This window comes from Nelumbo nucifera, chromosome 3 (assembly GCF_055504915.1).
Source record: "Nelumbo nucifera cultivar China Antique chromosome 3, China Antique-T2T, whole genome shotgun sequence".
In the NCBI taxonomy this organism is placed as follows: domain Eukaryota; kingdom Viridiplantae; phylum Streptophyta; class Magnoliopsida; order Proteales; family Nelumbonaceae; genus Nelumbo; species Nelumbo nucifera.
This window is the reverse complement of record NC_142651.1, coordinates 1,202,617-1,225,839: the sequence shown is the minus strand read 5'-3', so window position 1 is coordinate 1,225,839 and position 23,223 is coordinate 1,202,617. Positions and strand designations below refer to the sequence as shown.

General features: G+C 36.3%; 3 protein-coding genes across 3 annotated transcripts; 1 reads left to right on the top strand and 2 right to left on the bottom strand.

The window, feature by feature from the left end:
- Positions 1–4,807: 4,807 nt before the first annotated feature.
- Positions 4,808–6,064, bottom strand: LOC104592729 (uncharacterized protein At4g14100-like). The gene is made up of 2 exons (XM_010252193.3): positions 5,502–6,064; positions 4,808–5,361 (listed from the first exon to the last, which is right to left on the bottom strand). Exons 1-2 carry the CDS (start codon positions 5,995–5,997, stop codon positions 5,177–5,179), a joined length of 681 nt encoding a protein of 226 aa, XP_010250495.1. The 5' UTR covers positions 5,998–6,064; the 3' UTR covers positions 4,808–5,176.
- Positions 6,065–12,821: 6,757 nt separating this feature from the next.
- Positions 12,822–14,652, top strand: LOC104592728 (uncharacterized protein At4g14100-like). Its single transcript, XM_010252192.3, has 2 exons — positions 12,822–13,490; positions 14,175–14,652. Exons 1-2 carry the CDS (start codon positions 13,016–13,018, stop codon positions 14,321–14,323), a joined length of 624 nt encoding a protein of 207 aa, XP_010250494.1. The 5' UTR covers positions 12,822–13,015; the 3' UTR covers positions 14,324–14,652.
- Positions 14,653–15,821: 1,169 nt separating this feature from the next.
- On the bottom strand, positions 15,822–21,212 carry LOC104592727 (LRR receptor-like serine/threonine-protein kinase RPK2). The gene is made up of 4 exons (XM_010252190.3): positions 17,739–21,212; positions 17,180–17,240; positions 16,798–17,042; positions 15,822–16,257 (listed from the first exon to the last, which is right to left on the bottom strand). The coding sequence occupies exon 1, from the start codon at positions 21,013–21,015 to the stop codon at positions 17,806–17,808; it is 3,210 nt and encodes a 1,069-aa protein (XP_010250492.1). The 5' UTR covers positions 21,016–21,212; the 3' UTR covers positions 15,822–16,257; positions 16,798–17,042; positions 17,180–17,240; positions 17,739–17,805.
- Positions 21,213–23,223: the final 2,011 nt, after the last annotated feature.

Sequence of the window (23,223 nt, the reverse complement as noted above, 5' to 3'; positions counted from 1 at the left end):
TCACCAAACAAAACCAACCAATAATTACTTATCGCGGAACCGACGATTGCACGTTTGAATTTAGGGTAAATTACAAAGACCCCTTGTACCATGTAATATGGGATCAGTGACAAAGTCCCCTTGTAGTTTTTTTTGTGACAAAGATCCCTCTGAACTTTAACTGTTAGACAAAGACTCCCTTGACCGTTAAGTTAGATGATAAAAAGCATTAAATTACTAATATATCCCATTAAATTTTTTCTATTTTATTTTTCTTGCCATTTTTCTCTTAAAACATATTTAACCTAGAAAATGGATATATAGACCTGCAGAGTGATTTTGTTTGTTTTGATTGTTGGTTATTTTCTTTTTCATGATCAAAACATCATGGCCATGTACAAGAAGATTCCGTTGCCCTTGCTGGTTCACCGGAGCTTATTTAGCTCCTTCCTGGTCTTCTCAACCCAAACCCCTTCACCAAAATAACAATTCCAAAAATCATGGAGAAGACACTGACGACCACGTTGTCTGGGGCCAATCTTGCTAATGTTAACCAATTGAACCAGCAAGGGGTTTGAAACAATTTTATTTTGCTAGTGTCTGATATGAGGCCTTCCTTGATGATTTTTGTTTCTGCATCAATTTTATTTTGTATATGTACGTTTCTTTTAACTAAGAGAGAATAGGGAAAGGAGTTATTTGAAGAGGAAACGGGTACGATGAGTGGGAGGGAAATGCCAAATATGATGAGGGGGAGGGAAATATCAAATGTGATGGAAGAACAGCTCGCCCATCCCACCGAAACTTTTTCCCGAGTTTTCCTTGTCGACTGATACAAGCTCTATGGCAAACTTCTTCAAGTATCAAGGAGACAACTTCAATTGCCGGCGGCAAGTCAGATTTTGTTTTTTTTTTGGCGGTACTGAGATTTTTGGGTTGAAACCAAGTTCCTGGCTGTAACGGAATTTCTGTTTCAGTTTAAGTATTGGGCCAAGACTCTTTTATGCGGTTGTATCTTTTATGTGAGTAAGTTTTACAAGGACTTTAAAATAAAAAGCAATTTTTCTGAAAGTGAGGAGTAATTTACAGATCTGATGCAAATCATAACATCTCTGAGCTAATCTCCTCTGTCTTTTCCCTTCCTGTCTTTGGAAAAGAAAACAGAAACTTGTTCTCCATCGAAGATTAAACCGCTTCTTTTCAATCAGAGCGAAACACAGTTTTCATCACGGAATGTTTCAAATTCCGTTAATGTTCTCCATTGAATGTTTCAAAACCGTTGTTTTTATGCCATTTCACCTAACTTCAATGGAGAAGATAATGAACAGTATAAAAAGGGTAGTTTGGACATTTAAACAACTTTAACAGTCGGATGAAATTTTTTTCGAACTAACAGAACATTAATGAAAGGGGGTTTTTGTCTAATGGCTAAAGTTTAGGGGGGTCTTTGTCGCAAAAAAAAAGTATGAGGGGACTTTGTCACTGACCCCATAGTACAAGTAGGAATGGCAACGTCCCGTCCCCAACCCTAATTATGAAATCAACCCCGTCCTTGTTCCCGATCCTCGCTGGGAATAAAATTTGTCATCCTCCTTGATCTCCGACGGGGATGGGTTCCCCGCGGGGACCCGAATCCCTAAAATTTTTTTAGATAATAGTATTTATTTGAAAAATAAATTTACTAATTAAATAAAACTTTAAAATTATAAATATTTTTTAAATATATTTTGATATACATATATAATATAAATAATATATATATAATTGGGGTCGGGATGGGGCGGGGACCTCAGTCCCCATCCCCGTCCCCACCCTGCCAAAACAATCCCCATCCCCGACCCGATGGGGTAAAAAAGTCAAGTTCCATCGGGGATGGGGAAAATTGCCATCCCTAAGTACAAGGGGGGTCTTTGTAATTTACCCTTGAATTTACTTACGAAATGCCAGGAATCCAAAGAGAATTTCTTTTTTTTTAATTAATGTAGAAAATGCCAAGGTGGATAGTGTCTGCCATTGCTCAAACCTCTTCTGAATCTGAAGTTTGGTAATTACAATCGCGTCCTTGAACTTCTTGATATAATTGCAAGTAGACCCTCTATGTTAGAATCCTCTAACAAGAGGCACTAAAATGTCCAAAATACCCATGTGGTTATGATTGAGGCTGGTTTCTACAGAAAAAAAATACAAACTTCATGAAGAACAAAAGAAAAAAAGAGTTTAAAAGTTGTAACTTCACCTTTGAACAATTGATATGAAGGGTAAATTTGAAAAATAAATCAATTTAAGAAAAAAGAAATTGGAATGATTTGGTGATTGACATGGAGAGAAAATTTGGAAATAAACATTTTGATTAAAAGTATTTGCATAGGTATTTCGGACATTTTTGTGTCATTTGTTAGAGGATTCTAATAAAGGCGGTCTACTTGCAATTGGAGGAAGTTTCAACAATTTATCCAAAAAAAAATTTATTTAGATATTACGTTCTATCTCGGGGGTGGGGACCGTTTCCTTTTTTCTGGTTGTGACTTGTAGGGGTGCTTAAAGTAGGTTAACCTAACCATGGGCTTTTTTTTTTCAAACCGAACTAATCATTTGGTTTTTGAAAAAGCGAAACCGAATTAAAACCAATTAATTAACCAGTTGCCAGTTCGGTTTTTTATGGGTTTGCTTCTTTGGTTTTTTGTTATTTATAGTATATTATCTATCTATCTATCTATCTATATATCTATATATATACTCTTAAAATCTCTCTCCTAAAGTATCTCCTCCAAGCCATTAGGAACTTATCATATTACCCCACTCCCCAATCAAAAATCTCTCCCCCCAATCTATATCCACTCTCTCATTTAGAACATTCATATTAATTAATAAATAGTTGAATATGGTTAATATTTAACCCAACCCATATTCAATGAATATTAAATAGTGTTATTACCAAAAGTTAATAAATACAATTAGTAAATTACGAAAAATTAAATATTCTTATTAGTACAATTAGTAAATTATAAAAAATAATAAATATTGCTATTAATTAACTCATCATGACTTTTTAAAGTATTTTGGGTAAATACTGTTATATTCATGTTGATTAACAACATTTAATAGAAATTGAAAACTCTTTAACTAATTTCTATAAAATTGAGAATTATATTTAACAATTATCAAAAAGTATAACATTTTAGTTATTTCTATTATTATAATTAATAATCGAATGTAGATAGGGGAATAAATATTATAATGTTGGAAAATGAAATTATTAATTAATTTATATTAGAAAATAAAAGATAAATTAGTGTAATTTTGTTAGAAAACTATCTAATAAAAATAAATATTTAATAACAATTTAAAATAATTTTCAATAAATCTCCATAATTACACAAATGTAATATATTTTCAAAATATTTCATAAAACTACATTTTCATAAAATAACATTTTGGAAATTAAAAGATATAAAATTTTTGAAATTTTATTTAAAATGTATTAAATGATTATTGAAAAATATTATACTTTGGAAAATTTATTACATTTGGTAGATTTTGGAAAACTATTGACAAATTATATAATTTTCATTGTAAATTATTGAAAATTATTAAAGATAAATGAGTATGGGAAAGGGGAATTTGTAATTTAGTATAATATTGAAAAAAGAAAATTTATATTAGACAATATAAGATAAATTAGTGTAACTTTGTAAGTAAACCATTTAAAAAGAAAATAAATTATTTAATAACAATTTTAAAAATAATTTTGAATAAATTTTCAAAATTACACAAATGTAATAAATTTTTCAAAAATTTAATAAAATTACATTTTTGAAAATTAAAGACAATTTAGTGTACTTTTAGAAATTTACCATGTGGTTGATACTCAATATATCCTTTTGGTCATTTTTGTTATCAAATTGAATATTAGGTTGACAGGGAGTGGGTGCCTTACCTTGAACACACCCGACACTGGGGACAGGGCGGGGAAAATTCGAGGATTCCCCATTCTTAATGAAGAGTGGGTCCCTTACCTGAAACTCGCTCAACACTAAGGAGAGGCGAGGAAATTCGAGGATTCCCCGTCCCTAACTGGGAGTGGGTGCCTTGACTTGAACCCACTTGACACTGGGGGTGGAGTGGGGATGGGGCAGAGTGTCTTGACTATGGCCTATGGGGTGGGGTGCCCTACCCCGAACCTGCCGCATTGCCTTTCCTATATAATTGTTAATTATTAGTGAGATTAATAAAAATGTTAGTTTTTGTAATTATTTTTATTAATTTAAAGTCATTCAAAATTTCATTTAAAAATAATGAAAATAATAACAGTTATTAAAATTACTACAAATGATTAATAAAATTAAATTTATCAAAAAATATTTGTTCATATTAAATAAACAATAATTATTTTCTGTAAATCAGCATTAAATGAAAAATACAATTATTAAAGTTTTAAATATTAACAATACTTTCGGTTAAGTAACAACAAATTTTTATTATTAATTTATCAATTAATTAATAATAAATAAAATTATTCAATCTTTCAGATTTTCCTCTCCATTTCGGTTTTTTATGAACAACCCTAGTTAATAGGGAGATCGGTGGGCACTCAGGATCCAATGCATTTGGACTAGCTGGATTTTCCCTTCAATCGGCTAAAGATGAAAACACCATCGTCTTCACCGTCAGACCGCTCCCCTGCTCCATAACCATGACCACTAATGGTTTCATCCTACATGGTCAAGTAATCAATCCTCTCTTTTTTTCTGTTTCATCAGCTTGTACCTTGTAGAGTAGCAGTGTAGCACGTTAAACAAAAGGCTGTATAACTCCGGGTATTAGCAAATTTAAAAAAGAAGTCAACAAAGTAAAAAACATGGAATTCTTAGTCCAAGCTCCAAGCAAGAAATTGGTTCTTGGGTCTTATAAAAGCTAGCTTTTTACAAGTATCCTCCACAGGCAAAAAGACAGACCAAGAATAGTGGCCAAGCTTATGAAAACTCTCATGCCCATTGGTAGGAATTATTAATGTGCAGTTGATCAGATCAGATGAAGTCAAGAACAACCAACGATTGAAATTTGAAATAGCAAAGCAGAGCCATTTGAATCCGAATTGAAACACCCGGTCTACACTTTCTTCTCAAAGGAAAGATGCATGAAATTTATTAGTTTTAATGATAGACATATCGGGACAGGGAACACCATTAGATTATAATCAATACCATCCCATTAAACCTCTGAAAGCCCCGCTATCCGCCAAACCCTTTTGAGAACCACCAGGGATTACAGATTGTAGCTTGTTCCTTTCCTCCTCATTTTTAAAGCAATATACTGGGGCTTGCCATTTCTCATCCTCGAGCACTGCTCCTACTTCGAATGTCATCACATGGGCAGACATTCCTGAAAAGTGAAATCAAACATTTTAGGTGAACGGAGAGTCAAATAAATCACCAAGAGAGCTTTCAACTTCCAATTCGGACAAATTCCCTAGCTAGTTCATGAAAAACCAATCTGGGTTTTCCATGCATTGCCAGCCATACCTGTGAAGAAAAGCCAATGGACGGGCCTCTTGGTGACAACATCTTCGTAGTACCAAATGAAGTCGACCTTCTCCCATACATTACAAAGGAACCCATCAACGTATTCTTGGCCTAGGTAATTTGCACCATCTAGCCAGTTGGGTCTAAGGATCCCCACTTCGAAATGGCGGATCCTGCATTCCTGGTTGGAGTCCAGGGTGTAGTAGAAGGAAGTTCCATTGTTCCATTCAAGATCGTAAAGAAGCTTACCAAGTTGATTCTGTATGATGTTGAAGTTGCGGCCGTTGGGCCAGTCGTACCAGAGATCGACAATTTGTAGGGTTCCACTGGAGTTCATGTAGAGGAGGGAGTGAAACTGGTGAGGCCATGGCGTCGGTGTTGGTGGTGGGTCTGTTAAGTATGAGTTTGAGGGGATGGAAGAGATGCACAGAGAGGAGGTCAAGAGAAGGATGAGGCGTATTGAGACGATGGATTTCTTCGCTGCCATTTTCCTCATCTTCAGTTTTACAGAGCAAAAGATAAAAGTGCGAGAGAGCGAGAGAGAGAGAGTCTGCAGGTCCTTATCCAGTTATCCTTGATGAAAAAGTAAAGGTAAATTGTTAAAACCTCCCCTGTAATTTCTGACAATTTCAGTTCAATACTCTGCTTTATGCTACTGTCACTGCCATTCCGTAAAGTTTCTGACACCTGTGGCAACGACACTCCTTCCAAACTCGGCGTTAAAATGTTAATCAAAATTGTTGCTGTGAGCCTGTGATAATTGCAACATTTTTAAATGCCAAGATTACCCTTTACCCTGGTGGAAAGGATTTAGAATTTAACTGATGCTAACTGTAGTCGTCTGATAAAAATTTATCTGACGATCTTCACTATTGATTCTTAATCTTTGTCGGAGGTTTCGAGTTATGTGCCACCATTGATGAATGATGACCGATTACAGAGGTGTTAGAGCTACAGACTCTCTCCCTTGCACCAGCTCTGTCTCTTAAGACGCTGTGTTTCAAAGCTTCGTATGCTTTTTCCCTTTTGGCTTTTTTCGGTGGTTGTAGTAGTGTAGTAGTTTAATATGATTTTCCTTTCCAAGGGCTCCTCTTCCATCACGATTCACGAAGCGAAAACACATGTAAACTTTCTGGACTCGATCTTTTCCCAACCTTAGCCCTAGTTCCTGGCTTCAGTCTGTGATTTTTGATTTGATTAAACCCTAATCAATGCACACATCGAGAAATCCCTTTTTCTTTTTTTTTTTTTTCAATTTTATTGATGGAAAAAGCTCAATCTTTTACGCTTTCATTTTCGTTCAACACTCGCGCTTTACATTTTTCATGGTGAACATTAGGTTTGTAATTTCTCCGCTTTCGTATTAATGGAAGGGGTGTCGATGACACTATGTCAGAAATTAAGGGGAGTACAATTTTTTTTGAGAAGTTATCCTTTGAGTTGGAGCAAAATAAAAAGGGATTCTAGGGCACTTTTTGTCTCTAATATCAATAAAAAAAAAAAAAATTCAATTAGTACCCTATACTTTAGGTTTACTACTACTTTGGTTCCTGAACTTTAAAATACAATATTTGAAAAAAAAACAAATGCCCTTTCAGTGTCATCCAATTTTCTTTACCAACCATCATGTTGACAAAAAAATTAACAGTCCCAAATCTTTGTATTTTCCATTCAAGAAAGTTAGGGTCACGTTTGAGTGGGCATTCTGGTGACCCCAATTTTCTTGAATAAAAGAAGCAAGGATTTGAGATTGTTAATTTTTTTGTCAATGTTGGATGGTTGTTAAAGAAAATTAGATGACACTCGAAAGGTATTTGTGTCCTTTTCAAATGCCACTTAACAGCTATTTAACAATAAGTACTGAATTGTTATGTTTTGAAAGTTCAGGTATTGGATTGTCGCATTTTAAAGCCTGGTGACCAAAATGGCAATAGACCCTAAATATAGGGTACTAATCGGGAATTTTTATTAAAAATAACATTTTTAATATAATTTTTAGTATAAGATATTTTTTTTTGAAAAAATATCCAATAAGGGCACGGGATATTGTTCACCTCTTCTTCACATCATTTTTAGGCCTTCCCTACCTCTGTTTTCAGTTGCGAAAGCTTAGATAATGTCGAGTTGAAAGAAAGGCTGACAACTTGAAACAACTCAAATGCGAAGAAGAAGAAGAATGGAGATTCAAAAAAGTTATCATGTTTTGGAAATTATATTAAAAGGGTTATTTTTATTGATATTAGGGGTAAAAAGTTGCTCTTATCATCTGGAATCCCAAATAAAAATCTTATCATAATTAGATTTTTTTTTTGGATAAATCACATATAATCACCATGTACTTCGGAATAGTTATACTTAACGTCCATACTTTGTAAATTTGTTTTACAGCAAAGACCCTCTAAACTTTTGGATTCCAATACTTTGCCTTGCCATTAGCATTCCCTCAATTAACTTCATAAAATATTTCTTTAAATATTTTTAAAATTCTAAACTACCCTTATTTATGTTATTTTATTGGGTAAATTACAAAGACCCCCCTTGTACTATGGGGTCAGTGACAAAGTCCCCCTATATTTTTTTTATGACAAAGACCCTCCTGAACTTTATCCGTTAGACAAAGACCCCCCTGAACTTTATCCGTTAGACAAAGACGCCCTTGACCTTTTAGCCATATGACAGAAAGCATTAAATTACCAAAATACCCCATTAAACTTTTTCTATTTTCTTTTTCTTACCCTTTTTCTCTTAAAACATATTTTACCTAGGAAATGGATATCTGATTCTCCGGAGTGATTCAAGCACATTAGATGATGATGTTGAATCCGAAACAGTTACTGGTCTCGCCCTCGGGAACCCGGATTGGCTAGTTACAAGGGTGGGAATCTCACTCTTGCTGGAACAATCACCCCTCTCATCACCAATCTCTCTTTCCTCCGCCTAATCGACTTGCAGAACAATAGCTTCAGCAGTTACCTTCTAACAGACTTGGGCAAGCTCTTTTGGCTAGAGACGCTCATTCTAGCTTCCTATGTCATCCATGGAACCATACCCTCCTCGCTTAGCCTCTGTTCTAAGCTTCGGCTTCTTGATTTGTCTGATAATCAGTTTCACGGGTCAATCCCACCAGAATTAGGTATGCTATCCAACCTTCAAGATTTGACTTTTGCAAAGAATAACCTTACGGGTTCAATCCCTTCTTCCTTTGGAAACCTTTCCTCTCTTAACAACCTTATCTTTCTCTCAAACAATCTACAGGGATTCATTCCAAATGAATTAGGTCAGCTCCATTTCTTGTTACAATTAAGCTTAGCTAATAACAATCTCTCAGGTGAGATTCCCACCTCTCTATACAATCTTTCTTCTTTAATAATCACGAGTTTGGCCAAGAACAAGTTTTCAGGTCATTTTCCATCCAATTTGTTCTCTACTTTACCCAATCTAGATACCTTGTTTGTGGGTAGTAACTTGCTACAAGGACCAATCCCGGCATCTCTCTCCAATGCTTCAAGCCTGAAACGACTTGATCTCTCATCCAACCAATTCACGGGACAGGTTCCCCTGCTCTGTAATCTTCCATAGCTTTTAATTCTGAATCTTGAGATGAATGGTTTGGTAAGCAACGGTAAAAACGGATTGGATTTCATCACCTATTTGCAAAATTCCACCCTTCTACAAGTTTTTCCTGTTGCTACAAACCAACTCACTGGTACTATTCCCCCCTCGATAGGTAATTTCTCAACTCAGCTTTCTCTGCTAGTAATGGGTGAAAATCATCTTCAAGAAAATATACCAAAAGAAATTGGGAATCTACATATTCTCATAATGTTGTCTATAGAATCAAAATCCTTAACCGGGAACATTTCTTGAATGTTTCAAAACCATTGTTTTTATTGTAACCATTTCATCTAACTTTAGTGGAGAAGACAATGAACAGTAATAAAAAGGGTAGTTTGGACATTTAAAAAATTTTAAACAGTTGAATGGATTTTTTTTTAAAGTTAACTGACAGAACGTTAGAAGGGGGTCTTTGTCCAACGGCTAAAATTTAGGGGGGTCTTTGTCACAAAAAAAGTACAAAGGGGACTTTATCACTGACCCCTTAATACAAGGGGGTCTTTGTAATTTACCCTATTTTATTAGACCATTTTATCTTTTTAAATTTAATTGTTCTAAAATCTTAAGTCTCATGTATTTCTCTCAACTTTCTTTTAATAAAGTTCATCTTCAGAATGCTTTTAGAATAATTGATTCATCACACCTTGAAAGTGATTTGTTCTTTAGAATGGTTACCTCATTTTTTATATTTATTGTTGTCAACCCATAGAATTTTTGTGGCTAAGTGTCATCACCCTTTTTAGGTCAACTATTCGTATTATGTAATTTATCCAAAAAAAAATTCCCTTCCTTTTAACTATTAATATTTGTACCCAATAAACTAAAATTTATTTTGGAAACCCCTTTTAAAAAATAGGGAGAATGACCGGTAACCCCAGGTCAGAATTTGTAGGCTCAAAGTACATTTGGAGTAGGTGTCAACTCGGAATTGATGTCAATTCATAGGTGGGTATGGGTGCATAGAGTGTGATTTTTGGATATTCTGATTGTTTATAGCTTTGCAGTGGGAATCAGAAATCTGCATTAGGCCTGTACGTATTTTTCCGTAAAAAATATACTACTTTTACCATGGAACCAACTAGGCGATGACTAGTAATAATATATTTTACTCGATGTTATTTTTTTATACAAGTTTCATCCTTTTCCCTAAATTCTCGAAATTATAGATCCATTCTTATGCTTTGATTATTTACATTTGTACCTAACAAATTAAATATTCAAACAATTTTATTTTTTATATTGTTTGGTGAATATCAAGGGCTCTGGTGTTCAAATCATGTGAAACGTGCTCAAATATATAATTCAACAATTTTTCTAATATGCACATCTATCTATACTACTATAAAAAGAACCGATGAGGCCTGAGATTTCTGGATTTTTTATTAACTAAAATGCCCTTCATTTTGAATTTGGGCACTCTTTATTTTGGGAGCAAAAATGTAATTTCAATACTAGTATTCAATTCATTCAATTCCCTTTCATTAAATCTCATATTTAAGGTGTTAATTCCTATTGATTTCTGAAAATTTTATTGACTAAAATACCCTTCATTTTGAGTTTGGACATTCTTCATTTTGGGGGCAAAAATGTAATTTCGATACTATTATTTAGTTCATTCAATTCCCACTCATTAAGTCTTATATTTAAGGTATTAACTCATATTCTCTATCATTGAATCCTATATTTAGAACATTTTTGTTTTTTATCATTAAATTTCATTAATTAAGTCCATAAATAATGATTTTTCATAGTATAAAAACCTATATTTTAAAATTAACTCATAAATGAAACCATTTTTTTCATTTAAGTGGTAGGTAAGTAGTTCAACCATTTGAATGAAATGGATCAACCCATAATGCTATAATTAAATAATAAAAATTAAGAATAGATAAATATGCAAAAACATAAAAAATCAAAGGAAATCTGGAATCTGCAGAAATTTTTGGGCACATCACTATTATTATATAATTCATCATATTTAATGCAAGTATGATATTCTTTTGGGTCAATTTACTAGGCAAAAACCCAGGCCATGCAATGGTAACTCAAAAAAGAAATATGATAAATATGAAGTATTTATTAATGATGGAATTAGAATATAAAATTTAAAATCAACCAAAAATGAAACCATTTTTCTATATGGGTGGTAGGTCAGTGGTTCAACCATTTGGGTCAAATTGGTCAACCCATGGTGTCATAATTAAAGATTAAATATTTAAAAATAAAGAATTATGAAAAAATAGAAAAAATAATAGAACAATTTTCTACACATGTCTAATATTATATATTGACATATTAAAATTAAGTGTGACAAATAAGAATTTTTTTTATTAATGATAGAAGTAGGATACAAAAAATTAGAAAAATCCATGATACCACTAAGTAGGTCAAATGGTTCAATTAGGTCATCATGTTGCTAACCAAGTAAGTAGTTTGGTTGTAAATTGACTCAAAATCATTGTTAGGTGATAGGCTTACTTGTTTGACCATGAGATAAAACCAATGTTTTAAAAGTCAATTGCAATTGCAATTTCCTCCAAATTAAACAAGTTAATTTGTGATGTCATAAAATAAATAATAAAGATATAAAATATAAAAAATTATAAACTATAAAATTTATAAAAATTTTGAACATGTCTTTAATATTATATATATTCTTCATATTTATGATGCTATAAGGTATAATAATACCAAAAAAGTTTTAACCGATGAATATCACTTGATTAGTGGCATATGAAGGAACCTAAGAGTAGTTCCAAAAGGGAAGAAATTAAAAAAAGTAGATTGACATGGTTTGGTCATGTGCATGCAAAATCATATATAGCATTTGTTCAAAAAATAGCAATTTATTGTTGAAGGGGCTAGAAGAGCCGTGGGTAAATCATAGAATTAGGTGCAAGTAATAAAAAATGATATAAGTGCCCATAATTTAATGATTGATGTAAAATTGAATAGAAATGAATGGTGGAAGATGATACATGTAGCTGATCCTATATAATTTAGACAAGGTTCTTAGAAATTGAAATAATCACTATTATATCATTTTTATGATATTGGTTACACTATACTCTGATTACTTTTCTTTGTTATATGAGTTCACATAAAAAAATTTAAATTTTATCATCATTATATCATTAGAAGTTGTCACATGCAATACATGTACACATTTACTACTTTCTATATTTGTTATTTGTTCAATGGAGGATCATTTAACCAGACATTTCCTATAATTTTATTGTTTATAAAACGTACTCTCTAATTAATACATTATGGAAACACCCCCTATGATTTCCTGTTGCCTTACTTAATCGACCTTCCGACATAATCATTTATATGTGTTCGAGAATAATCAGTGCCCTCTCAAAATGGGTGGAAAATATAAAAGTCGGCATGGGTTCAAGGGATTTTTTTATTAGAAAATATCTGCAACAATTCTCACCTACAGCCTCACACCACATCTCCAATACTTGCCATTAGGAGATGTTCTCAATACACGGTTGAAATGTGCTGTGGGGGCACAGATGTAAATCCCACACTCCACTCCACACCTGACACCTGAATCGAGTCCGGATCACTTATAAACAAAAGTCATTCCAACGACCTACCAACATGATTTTACACCACACATAAGATATATGTGATGTCAGATCAAGATGATAGAGGGTTAGAACGTCTTCAATCCCTAGCACCTTAGGATTAGGGTCCAACTCTCTGCCATTTGAGTACCACAAAAAAAAAGACTACCACAAAAGTTAATGTCATGAAATGATAAGGATTTATTTATTTTAACTCCGAAAAGCAATGGAGTGGAGGGGAAAAGCTGGAAGTACTTCTGTGACCGTGAGAGGGAGGACAGGACATTCACCGGAGTGAGGAGCCGGAGAGAGAGAGACGTCACCATGAGGCAAATGAATAAACTCGTTGTCTTGACTCTCTTCCATTACCAACTATGGCAGGTGACCGGGACGGTCCAACCGGGCGAGTCAACACCGGTTCCCGTGGCCTGGCCAGAACGATTCCACGCGCTACTGTACATGAATCTGAGCACCGGGCACCTACAGATAACGGACCTGTGGTACGACTGGCCAAAGGGGAGAAACGTGAATATAATGCAGAAACAGCTGGGAGAGCTGTTTTACGACATAGAGTGGAACAACGGCACCTCCTTCTACTACACGTTGGGCCGGAAAGGCAAGTGTGAGATGATGGAGTTTGAGGTGGGCATTCCTCGGCCGGACTTCTTGGACGGGGCCAGCTACCTTGGCACCGACTACACGGATGGATTCTGGTGCAATGTGTGGGAGAAGGTTGATTTCATATGGTACTACGAGGACGTTGTCACTAGGAGACCCGTTCGATGGGATTTTTATGATGGTAAGTCGCCTTTGACGAGTGACGACTACCCCCCGATTTACGTTTACCAGAAAGCTCCTCAGGTAAACCGGTTGCCGGTTGCTTGATCAACTAACTAACTAGAGAATCCTTGATCCTTTCACGACTGCACTGCAGTGTCACGAGACCGAGTTAACCTGTGAACATATTAATATTTACACTGGGTTAACCCGGATATCAGGATTGGATTTTATGGATAAAGAATCTGTGTCCATCTTTTTATTATTATTATTATTTTTTTCAATGTTCAATTTTCTTTTACTTCTGACACAAATCAACGTGGCAAAGCAAACATCCGAAAGTGAGACTACCCTCAATAAATATACGGGGTGAGCTGTCGCTGGTTTGTAGAATAAGATGAATAGTAAAAAAAGAGAATCAGAATATAAGCATTTTCATAATTTTACCCCTCCTCAGAATACTAATTTAATAGATTTGGACTTAAATGCATATTTCTGAAAGTTCAAGTACTAAAGTGACATTTGAAACTTCAGGCGGCCCTTAAGCTGAGAGTCAGTCTGAGAATACCCCAAAGTATAGGACGTATAGCCAGGCTACCTATGATGATACGAATTCACATCTCCCGAGAACGTGCATGTGGGGCTCAGATGTGATGCTTGATGATACATGTAATGTTGGCTAACTAGATGTGTCCATACCTGGCAGGGATATCCACTCATGTGATGACATTTGAGGTTGGTGCAGTGCTGGAAGACTCTCAAACTCAAGCGCCAGCTTACTGTTTCGGACCAAAGAAGAGCCCAGCAGTGGACAATAGGGATGGGCAGAGCAGAGGCTTCATCCCTACAAAATAAGCAATGCGTTCTTTTAACTGAGGTGCTTGATTTTGGGTTTTCTGGAACGTTCTTATTTCTAATTTCTATCGCCTTTGGGCCAGCTGAGGGAGGAAGATGCATTTGCATATTGTGCATCTCGTGCACTTGTAAGGGTAGTGATAGACACATAGGCCATACTCCACAGCGTTGCTTCTGTTGGTGCTGGCGATTGTAATTAGTTTTATGTTTCCAAGAAAGCACTCGAGGCAATCTATCTGTATTTTATTACTAAGAAGGAAGCATTTTATCTATAATTCTTATTACATACAATTGGTAAAAATATAATAAATGTGTTTAATCAGTGAAATCATGTATCCATCACCCTGTGTGAATCCCACTTAAAATGTTGCCCTGATATTTACAGGAGACGACTCTGTGCCAGCATGGAATTGATGGTTTGATTAGCAGCATTCTTTATGTTTTTGGGAGATTAACAACGGTCTAGTAATTCAAAGAAATACATTGGGTTAGGTTTTCCAGGGTTCCCTGCTATAATTCACCACCATTGGGTTTATGAATGGGAATTTCTGTTGGTAGTAGGCCAATGCCAGGCTTGATAAAAGAACAAGACTAGGATGTGCTCCAATATGGGTGTAATTTATATCAAGTCTCTCTCTATATAAGAGGAAAATAATAGCAAAAGAAGTTCTATTGATCAGCATGAATAAAAAAGGCAACTAGTAAAACATGTAAACCAAGTGATCACTATATACAAAATATACATTTTTACAGAATACGGATATGCAGAGACACAAAATATACATTTTTGCATACAATTGATCACTATATACAACTTTAAGCTTGAAAAATGTACATGCAAACACAAAAAGGATTACTGACCTGATTAAAAAAAGGACCACAAACGGATCTAGTGCATGTTTATAGAAAACTTTAGGCTAGCCATGTAATCATTTTTGAATTGCAGATGGATATGGCATTGTAGCTCCAATAGGTGATGAAATAAGAGAAAGTAGACTAAGACAGTCTGGTCACGTGCATAGAAGACCATCAACAGCACCCCTAAGAAGTGGTTTATTGCAAGTTGAAGAGGCTAGAAGGGCTATGGGTAGACTAAAAAGGACATGGATAATAGTAAGCATGATTTAAGTGGCAATAATTTAACAATGAATATGACATTAAACAGAATAGAACGGCAAAACAGGACTCATGTAGCTCACCCTATATAGTTGAGATAAGGCTTGGATGATGATGAGATGGATATGGCAATGAACAGAACAGAATGGCAAAAATTGGATTCATGTAGCCAACCCAATATAATTGGATTCATGATATCATCATCATCAGTGTCATGCAAACTAAGAATTTTTTTTGGTTCTCTTCTTTGATGCCATTTCAGTAATTGTTTTGATTGAAAAGTTAGGTTTATTAAAAATAAGATAGGATCATACAATGCCCTCATAATTAAAGAGGGCATATACCCAAGCCATCAAACTATTTGCAATCAGGGACAATAAAACTTGCAAATAATAATAAAGCTCACACCCTGCTGCTCACAGAAGCAGGCAACAGGTCAATACGTACAAATCAAGACTCCCAAAAATGGACTTTACAACATAATATGAAAAAAAACAACAGTAGAAACACATAACCTTTTACATATTACAGCCTGATCCTTGGCAATCCCATTCTAAAATTTCCCCTACAAGGCTACAACCCCAGCTCTAGACAGAGCATCAGCCAGTTCATTAGCATATCTAGGTACCCACCACTTAAAGTAAGATAATGACCACTCCTCTGGAGACTTTCAGCAAAAGAGTGCTGATTTATTTGTGATGCTAATGATCAATCTACCATCATGAATACAATGAGCAGAATCCATGATCCATTATCAATTTCTCATATCCAGCGGTCCAGCCAATCCTCCACCATCTCAAATTGGGATAGATTTTTTCCTGTTGCAATACCCAGACAGTTCTCCAATATGAGGGCAATGTTTCCATTAGGACAATAATCTTAAAGGCCTTGGATAAAAATCACAGAAGCATTTTCTTGAACTGTAAGGTAAATACATTTTAGATAATAAATACATTCATTAATGCATATGCAAACACATCCACAAGAACAAGGAGACATGCATCAGTCATCAAAATGAAAAAAAAAATGTGAATGGAACATAAGGTTGGAAAACTGTACAGTTATGTTCATGCAGGGGTTATGAAATAAAAAGATAAATGCACGCAGGTGCTCATATTGATTGCTCATTAAAGATGAGAGGCTGAATGAAAATAGATATTCATACATGCACAAATATTATATGCAAGCATTTCATGTTAGAGAACTCTGTGGATTTGATAATTGATCACTGTAACCATTAGTATTTTCCACACTTAAAACTAATGTATGAATATATATTTTTTAAGGCAATCAATTGTATATCGAAGACAAAGAATGGAATCACTTGAAGATTTTCAAACTGCTACAAATTGTGATACCTTTTGTTCTCATTAAAAATCTTCAAATTGCACAATGACACCTAATCAGACTTGCAATGATTTCATAGATTGGCAAGGTAATTGATAAATTTTCATGAAGGACAACTTCGCCAAGGATCAAATTTCTGTAGCTTTACAAGGTCAAACTCGGAGCACCTGCATGGTACTCAACAAATTTTTGGTGCCAATACCAGTAACCCAGATAAGATTTTATGCCCTGCAGTGCCCATGCATTGCTGATTGTTCTGCACACAAAAGGTGAAAGAAAATCTTCAATAACTTAACCAGATATCATGTCAGGAGCACAATGAACATTGTCATTAGATTCACTACTAAAACCAGAAGGAAGAAAAGAAAAGAAAGAAATTAAATTAGTATGTACCCTCAGTAATGCAGAGAGAACACTGTCATTATCAAGCAACCTGAGCCCATCTGGTTGATGCCTGTATACAAAATAGTAATCAGGGAACGGTGCATAAAATGCTTTTACTCAGTAACAGTAGTTAGGGAACTTTTGTAAAATGGCTATACAAAATGGTTGTCAGGAACTTTATGCAAAACCAAATGCAGCTACTGTTTTTTTTTCTCTCCATTACCTCTATATCAAAACAACAAGTCCAAGTCATACAAAATCCAAACCTATCAGAACTATATGGGCACAATCATGCAACTGCAAACATATTTGGTCGTTTGAGCTTTGAAAAAGTAAAACAATTCTGAAATTACTTTGACGTTGTAAGTCCACATTTGACTTGCTAAAATAAGTTCATAAGCATATAAGTTCCATAAGAGTATACTAGGAGTGATAAATCCTTGTCTAAGACAGTGAACAATGATTTGGAACTTATATAATTTATATTAATGAAACCGTCCTTGATTAATCAAGGGAAGAAAAGATGGGAATTTGTCATCAGTTATTATGATTAAGCTAATGAGCTGACCTTAAGGACATCAGAACCATGATTTATCACTGTCCTGGCAATTCAGAACTGAGAGTAAGATCAGCTGTCAGTTGGTCTGTAACTGCTTCAGTTTCTCTACAACATGCTTCATTGATGGTCTCACAGAAAGTGCCTCCACTGTGCAATTTGATGCCAGGCTTAATATGCCTAATAGATTCTCCTTTGGCCCTGCTTCCCACAGCTCTAGTGAGAAAAGCTCAGAAGCACGCCCCTCCATAATCAGCAACTTGCTCCAGGCAACTATATTAAATCCATTCCCGTACTCTGAAAATGATGGATCAAGAGATCTCTTCCCTGACATCAATTCTAAGAGAACAACACCAAAGCTATAAACATCTGACTTGTCAGACACCCTGCATGTGGTTGCATACTCAGGGGCCACATAACCAAATGTGCCGGCAACATCTGTAGTTGCATGGGTTTCTGAGACCGCTAGAAGCTTTGCCAGTCCAAAGTCTGATAGGTATGCATTAAGATTCTCATCAAGCAAAATGTTGCTAGGCTTGATATCCCAGTGAACTATCCGAGGAGCACACGAATAATGAAGGTAAGCCAATGCCTCCGCTATGTGAAGAGCTATCTTGTGGATCACTGGCCACTGTACATTCTTTTCTGATCTGTCATGTATGAAGGCTTCAAGATTTCCACCTGAGAGATAATTGTAAATTAGGAACATTTCTGCTTCTCCCATGTAATATCCAATAAGAGTTACAAGATTTTTGTGTCGAATCCTTCCTAATGTTCTTATCTCCGCATCGAACTGTTGAAGACCTTGGAGCCTGCCAATTGAAAGCCTCTTAACTGCTACTAGGAAACCTGGGACCATCTCTGCCCTGTATGTTGCTCCAAAGCCTCCTGTACCAATCAGGTACCGGACGCTAAAATTCCCTGTTGCTCTGACCACATTATCATAATTCAATGCAGTTGGAGTATCTGTAAATGTCACGAGCACTTTCCTTCTTAAAGTGGAGAGCCTGCCAAGCTTTTTCCTTCCTAAAACCAGGAATACAACCAATACTAAGAGAATAGAGACCACGGTGGATGCAGAAGCCACTGTTACAATTACCAACACTTTCAGTTTGTTCTTTGGACCACCCTGTTTATTCACTGGAGCTGGAATTGGAAGCCTTTGTCTTTGTGGGTATACTGGGTAAGGATCCTGGCATGGCTGTAGGAAGTTATTTTCCTTGAAGCAAGCACAGTCACTGAAGTGTCGAAGGTGGGGTATATGACCAGAAAGGTTGTTGAAAGAAACATCTAGTCTAGTAAGACTAGAAAGATCTGAGAAAGCTGAAGGGATCTCCCCTGAAAGTCTGTTGTGATCCAGCAGCATGACTTCAAGGCTAGTTGCATTTACCAAACTTACAGGGATAGATCCAGTAAGAGCATTTCTGGATAGATCCAAAACCATAAGAGAAGCCAACTGACCAAGCTGAACAGGGATTTCTCCTGTTAAATTGTTCCCACCCAGAAGAATCCATTTCAGATCCTTCAAATTTCCTAATTGGTCAGGGATAGATCCAGTTAACCTGTTTCCCCTCAAGTCAAGATGTTGAAGCATCTGTACTTTGTTAATGCTAGGAGGAATTGTCCCGTCAATCTGATTATAGGCTGCTTCAAATGATATTAGCTCCAAGCAACCAAAAAGCAATCCCTGAGAAATCACACCTGATATCTGGTTGACGCTCAAGTTCACAGTAAAATCCTGTACATCTTTACAGGCTGAAAAAAGCTCATCAGGAAGGGATCCGTTGAACTGATTATTGTTCAGTAATAATCCATATGAGGATTTTGGGCTGCTTGTTAGTAACTCGTCTCCGAGTGAAAACGATGGTAGTGAACCAAAGAACCTGTTCCAACTAAAATCATGGAAAACCACAGAATTCTCGCCCAACATCCACCCAAAGAGATTATTTATCTGAGACCACCAATGATGGATCACTGAACTGCTCTCAGTATTTTTCTGTTTCATCTGGGAGAAACCATGACATTTACTTCTCATAAATTTGGGTAGAGATCCATATAATGAATTCCGACTGACATTAAAATATACCATACATGGTACCTGCAGGTGGAGGTAACCCTGCAAGCCATTTGAACTCAAATCCAAAAAATACAGATTCTTACACATGCCCATTGTTTCTGGTATCATACCGGTCATATAATTCTGGGCCAGATTGAGAACTCGCAGTCTACATGAGTAGCTCCAACAATTCGGCAATTGACCGTGAAGGTTCGCTCTAGGCGCCCAGAAAACCTCAAGGTTTGGAATCAACCACACCTCCGAAGGAATTTCGCCGACAAAAGCATTGAATTCTCCTCTAGTAACATCAACCAAGTCATCATCAGCAGACACAAAATCAACCAGATTCGTAAGCACAAGAATAGACAGTTTCCGGCAGGATGCTAGCTCGTTCGGGATGGTACCAGTGAGACTATTTCTAGAAACATCTAGAATCTGAAGTTCCGATATCCTGCCAATCTGGGGTGGAATCCGACCTTCAAGAATGTTCCCATCAAGCAAAAGAGATTTGAGACTGGAGCAGTTTCCGATCTCTGGCGGGATCTTGCCCACCAAAAAATTACCGGAAAGCTTCAAATGAGTAAGACTCTCGCATCTATTAGAAGGGTCGACTTTAATTCCTCCAGAGAGCTGATTATACGATAAATCAATAGCTCTGATTCCGTTGAAACCGATCAGTTTGTTCGGAATCGGTCCGGAAAACAAATTGCAAGACAAGTTAAGCAATTTTAGTGACGAAAGTTTTCTTATCTGGTTAGGAATCCGTCCGGAGAAGTTATTTCCCTGAAGCTCGAGGATTTCAAGAAACGCAAGTCTTCCTATCACGGCCGGAATCTCGCCATGGAATGCATTATAAGGAATGGACAGCACCCGAAGTTGCGTCAGGTTTCCGATTGACGGAGCCAGGGTTCCCGCGAGCCTATTGTCTCTTGAGGTTGAATTGTACAACTCCCTCGAAGGGGTAGTCAAACTCCCCGTAAGATTCAGAGCAATGACTCTGCTAGAAAATGGACTGCACTGAACTCCGTACCAATCGCAGTGGTTTGTCGCAGGATTCCAGTCGGAAAGGAGGTTCAACGGATCGAGAGAAACAGAGCTCTTGAAGCTGAGAAGCGACATTGCATCAGTAGGCAAGGAGTTGACGGATTCCGAAAAGAAAAATTCCAGTGAGACAAGGAGAAAGATGAAAAGCGCCATTTTCGCCGGAAAAAGTTCATTGCAGAGGCGTGACATTCGGGTCCGGAGCTGCGCGACGCGCCGGATGCTGGTTTAAGACGAAATGTTAAGAAGAGGCCCGCCGGGGGCCGGGATTTAGCTGTAAGAAATGAAATATCTGTTCTCGATGAGTGAAGACTGATGAGTGATTTTGCAGAGAGACGAGGCAGAACGAAAACAGAAGGGTTAAGATTTGTTTGTTTTTTTTTTCTGTTACGTTCAGTCGCAATCGATTTCTTTCTTCCTTGTTTTTTTTTTTTTGAAATAATAAAAAAAGGGCATTATCAATTAATAGGGTTTAATAGTAGTTTTTGTAGGGGGAGGGGGGGGGGGGGGGCTGGAATTCAGAATTCTGCATCGTGTGTCTCCGTATTTTTCCCTAGTTTTTATAGAAAGCGAAACCTACTAACTACTATTGCCAGACAAAAGTTTCTCAGACGTAAAAGACGGAGGACTTTGGAACGTTGAGATTCACGTGCTATGCTACGCTATTGCTCGATTCCTATCCTCCTCCTCCTTCGTTTCTACTTTCTTCTCGCTGGGTCATTGGGTGTAGAGTGGACACTGGACACAGAGAGTAGTGCGCGCTGGTCGGCAGTCGCTGCTCGCTGAAATTGAAGCGGTGCTGACGAGGGCATTTCGGTAATTGGATAAAACTTGATGAATTTATTGGATTATTATATTATTGAACGATTGTCCACGTTAGGGTTTCCCTTTTTTTGCCTCCCGAGTCCGAAGTCCCATGAGGTCCTCTTTGTGTAGAAATATATAGAATAGATTCTCATTCCTTCCCCCCTAAGTCAGTAAACCCAATTTATTTGCCGATTCTCGTGCTGCTCCCCAAAACCCAATGTGGTATTTCTTTTTAAACTAGACAAAACTAGCAGTAGCCACTGGGAGGAATTTGGAAACATGGAGCCAAACCATAGATTATATAACATGCTAAGATTCACTGCCACGTGGCTAGATATTCACTCCTGACATGCTTAATCATTTATTAATATAAGAAGAATTAGGGTATTAATAAATAATTTATCCTTGGTTTAGGCTTGAAGGCACCAGTGACAGTGAGGTACTTCAACTAGACCAGGTTGTACGACGGTGATTCCCCAATGCTGTGCTAAGTCTCTAATGCTGTACGTCAGTATGTGTGTGTATTTGAATTGTGCAAGTGAAGTGAGTGAGGTGCAGCAAGCATGGCCCCGCTGCACTGGGACTGTCACTAGGCCCAATAGTTTCTTACAAGTTACCAATGTTAATAATGACTTAATTCTTAGTTGTCAGAACTCAGAATCAGATGGGTTGGGTACATGGGCTGGGTGTGGGTCCATTCATCCGAATCTGGCTGCCATTAATGACCCATATCATCCTAACGTGGGAATATAGAAAACTGGGTTGGATTAAGTAGGTTGGGTTTTCGGGGTTTGGTCATTACTAGGCTTAGCTATGGCCTATGGCTAAAGCTACAAGTCTGAATTCTGAATGGAGACATTTAAAGCAGTATTTACTTTCCAGAGTGGCAAACGCATGGTATGCCATGTCCAATTCCATCCCAGGCACAACTAATTGGCAAGTGTCTGTAGTCTGAGCAGAACAGGAAAAGAAAAGGTTTCATGTGTGAATTTTGTGCTCATAAATAAATAAAGCAAAATGACATAGATATACTATACACCTTTCCATTTTGTCCCAATTTTCTTACACAAAACACACACACACATATATATATATATATATATATATATATATATATATATATATATATATTTTACATATTTTCATAGATAAATCACAAAGCATTTTTTGCTCACAATGTATATTTTCATAATATCCCCATATAAAAAGAAACTTTTTTTTTCCCTTCTATTTGCACTTCTGAAATTCTTTTGGTCATTTGGTATGTTTTTTCTCCTAAGAAGATTGTTGTGGTTGTTTAATCTTCTTCTTTTGTATTATTGGAATGGTGTTAGTTTCTGGATTCACAATCAGCACAGCACAGTATTCTATTTTTCAGTTTTCACCATCCACTATTGACAACCAGGTAAGGTAGAGAGACCTTAAAAACTGAGCCAGAGTAAGAAAGCATATTATCGTGGATTTGTAATCTGAGCATTTATGAGATGGAATTTGCTTTTTCTGGGCTTAAAAAAAAAGAATGTAAAAGGTTAATTATATGAAACATTGGAATCATCCCATCTAAGCTATGAAAATTTAATTACCAAATGAATG

What these genes read in the sequence shown, in the direction of transcription:
- LOC104592729 (XM_010252193.3), bottom strand. Translation starts at nt 5,997, where the DNA reads ATGAGGAAAATGGCAGCGAAGAAATCCATCGTCTCAATACGCCTCATC. An exon ending in CCATTGGCTTTTCTTCACAG is followed by an intron (nt 5,362 to 5,501) that starts GTATGGCTGGCA and finishes TTCACTTTTCAG; the next exon opens with GAATGTCTGCCCATGTGATG.
- LOC104592728 (XM_010252192.3), top strand. Translation starts at nt 13,016, where the DNA reads ATGAGGCAAATGAATAAACTCGTTGTCTTGACTCTCTTCCATTACCAA. An exon ending in TCGATGGGATTTTTATGATG is followed by an intron (nt 13,491 to 14,174) that starts GTAAGTCGCCTT and finishes CATACCTGGCAG; the next exon opens with GGATATCCACTCATGTGATG.
- LOC104592727 (XM_010252190.3), bottom strand. Translation starts at nt 21,015, where the DNA reads ATGTCACGCCTCTGCAATGAACTTTTTCCGGCGAAAATGGCGCTTTTC.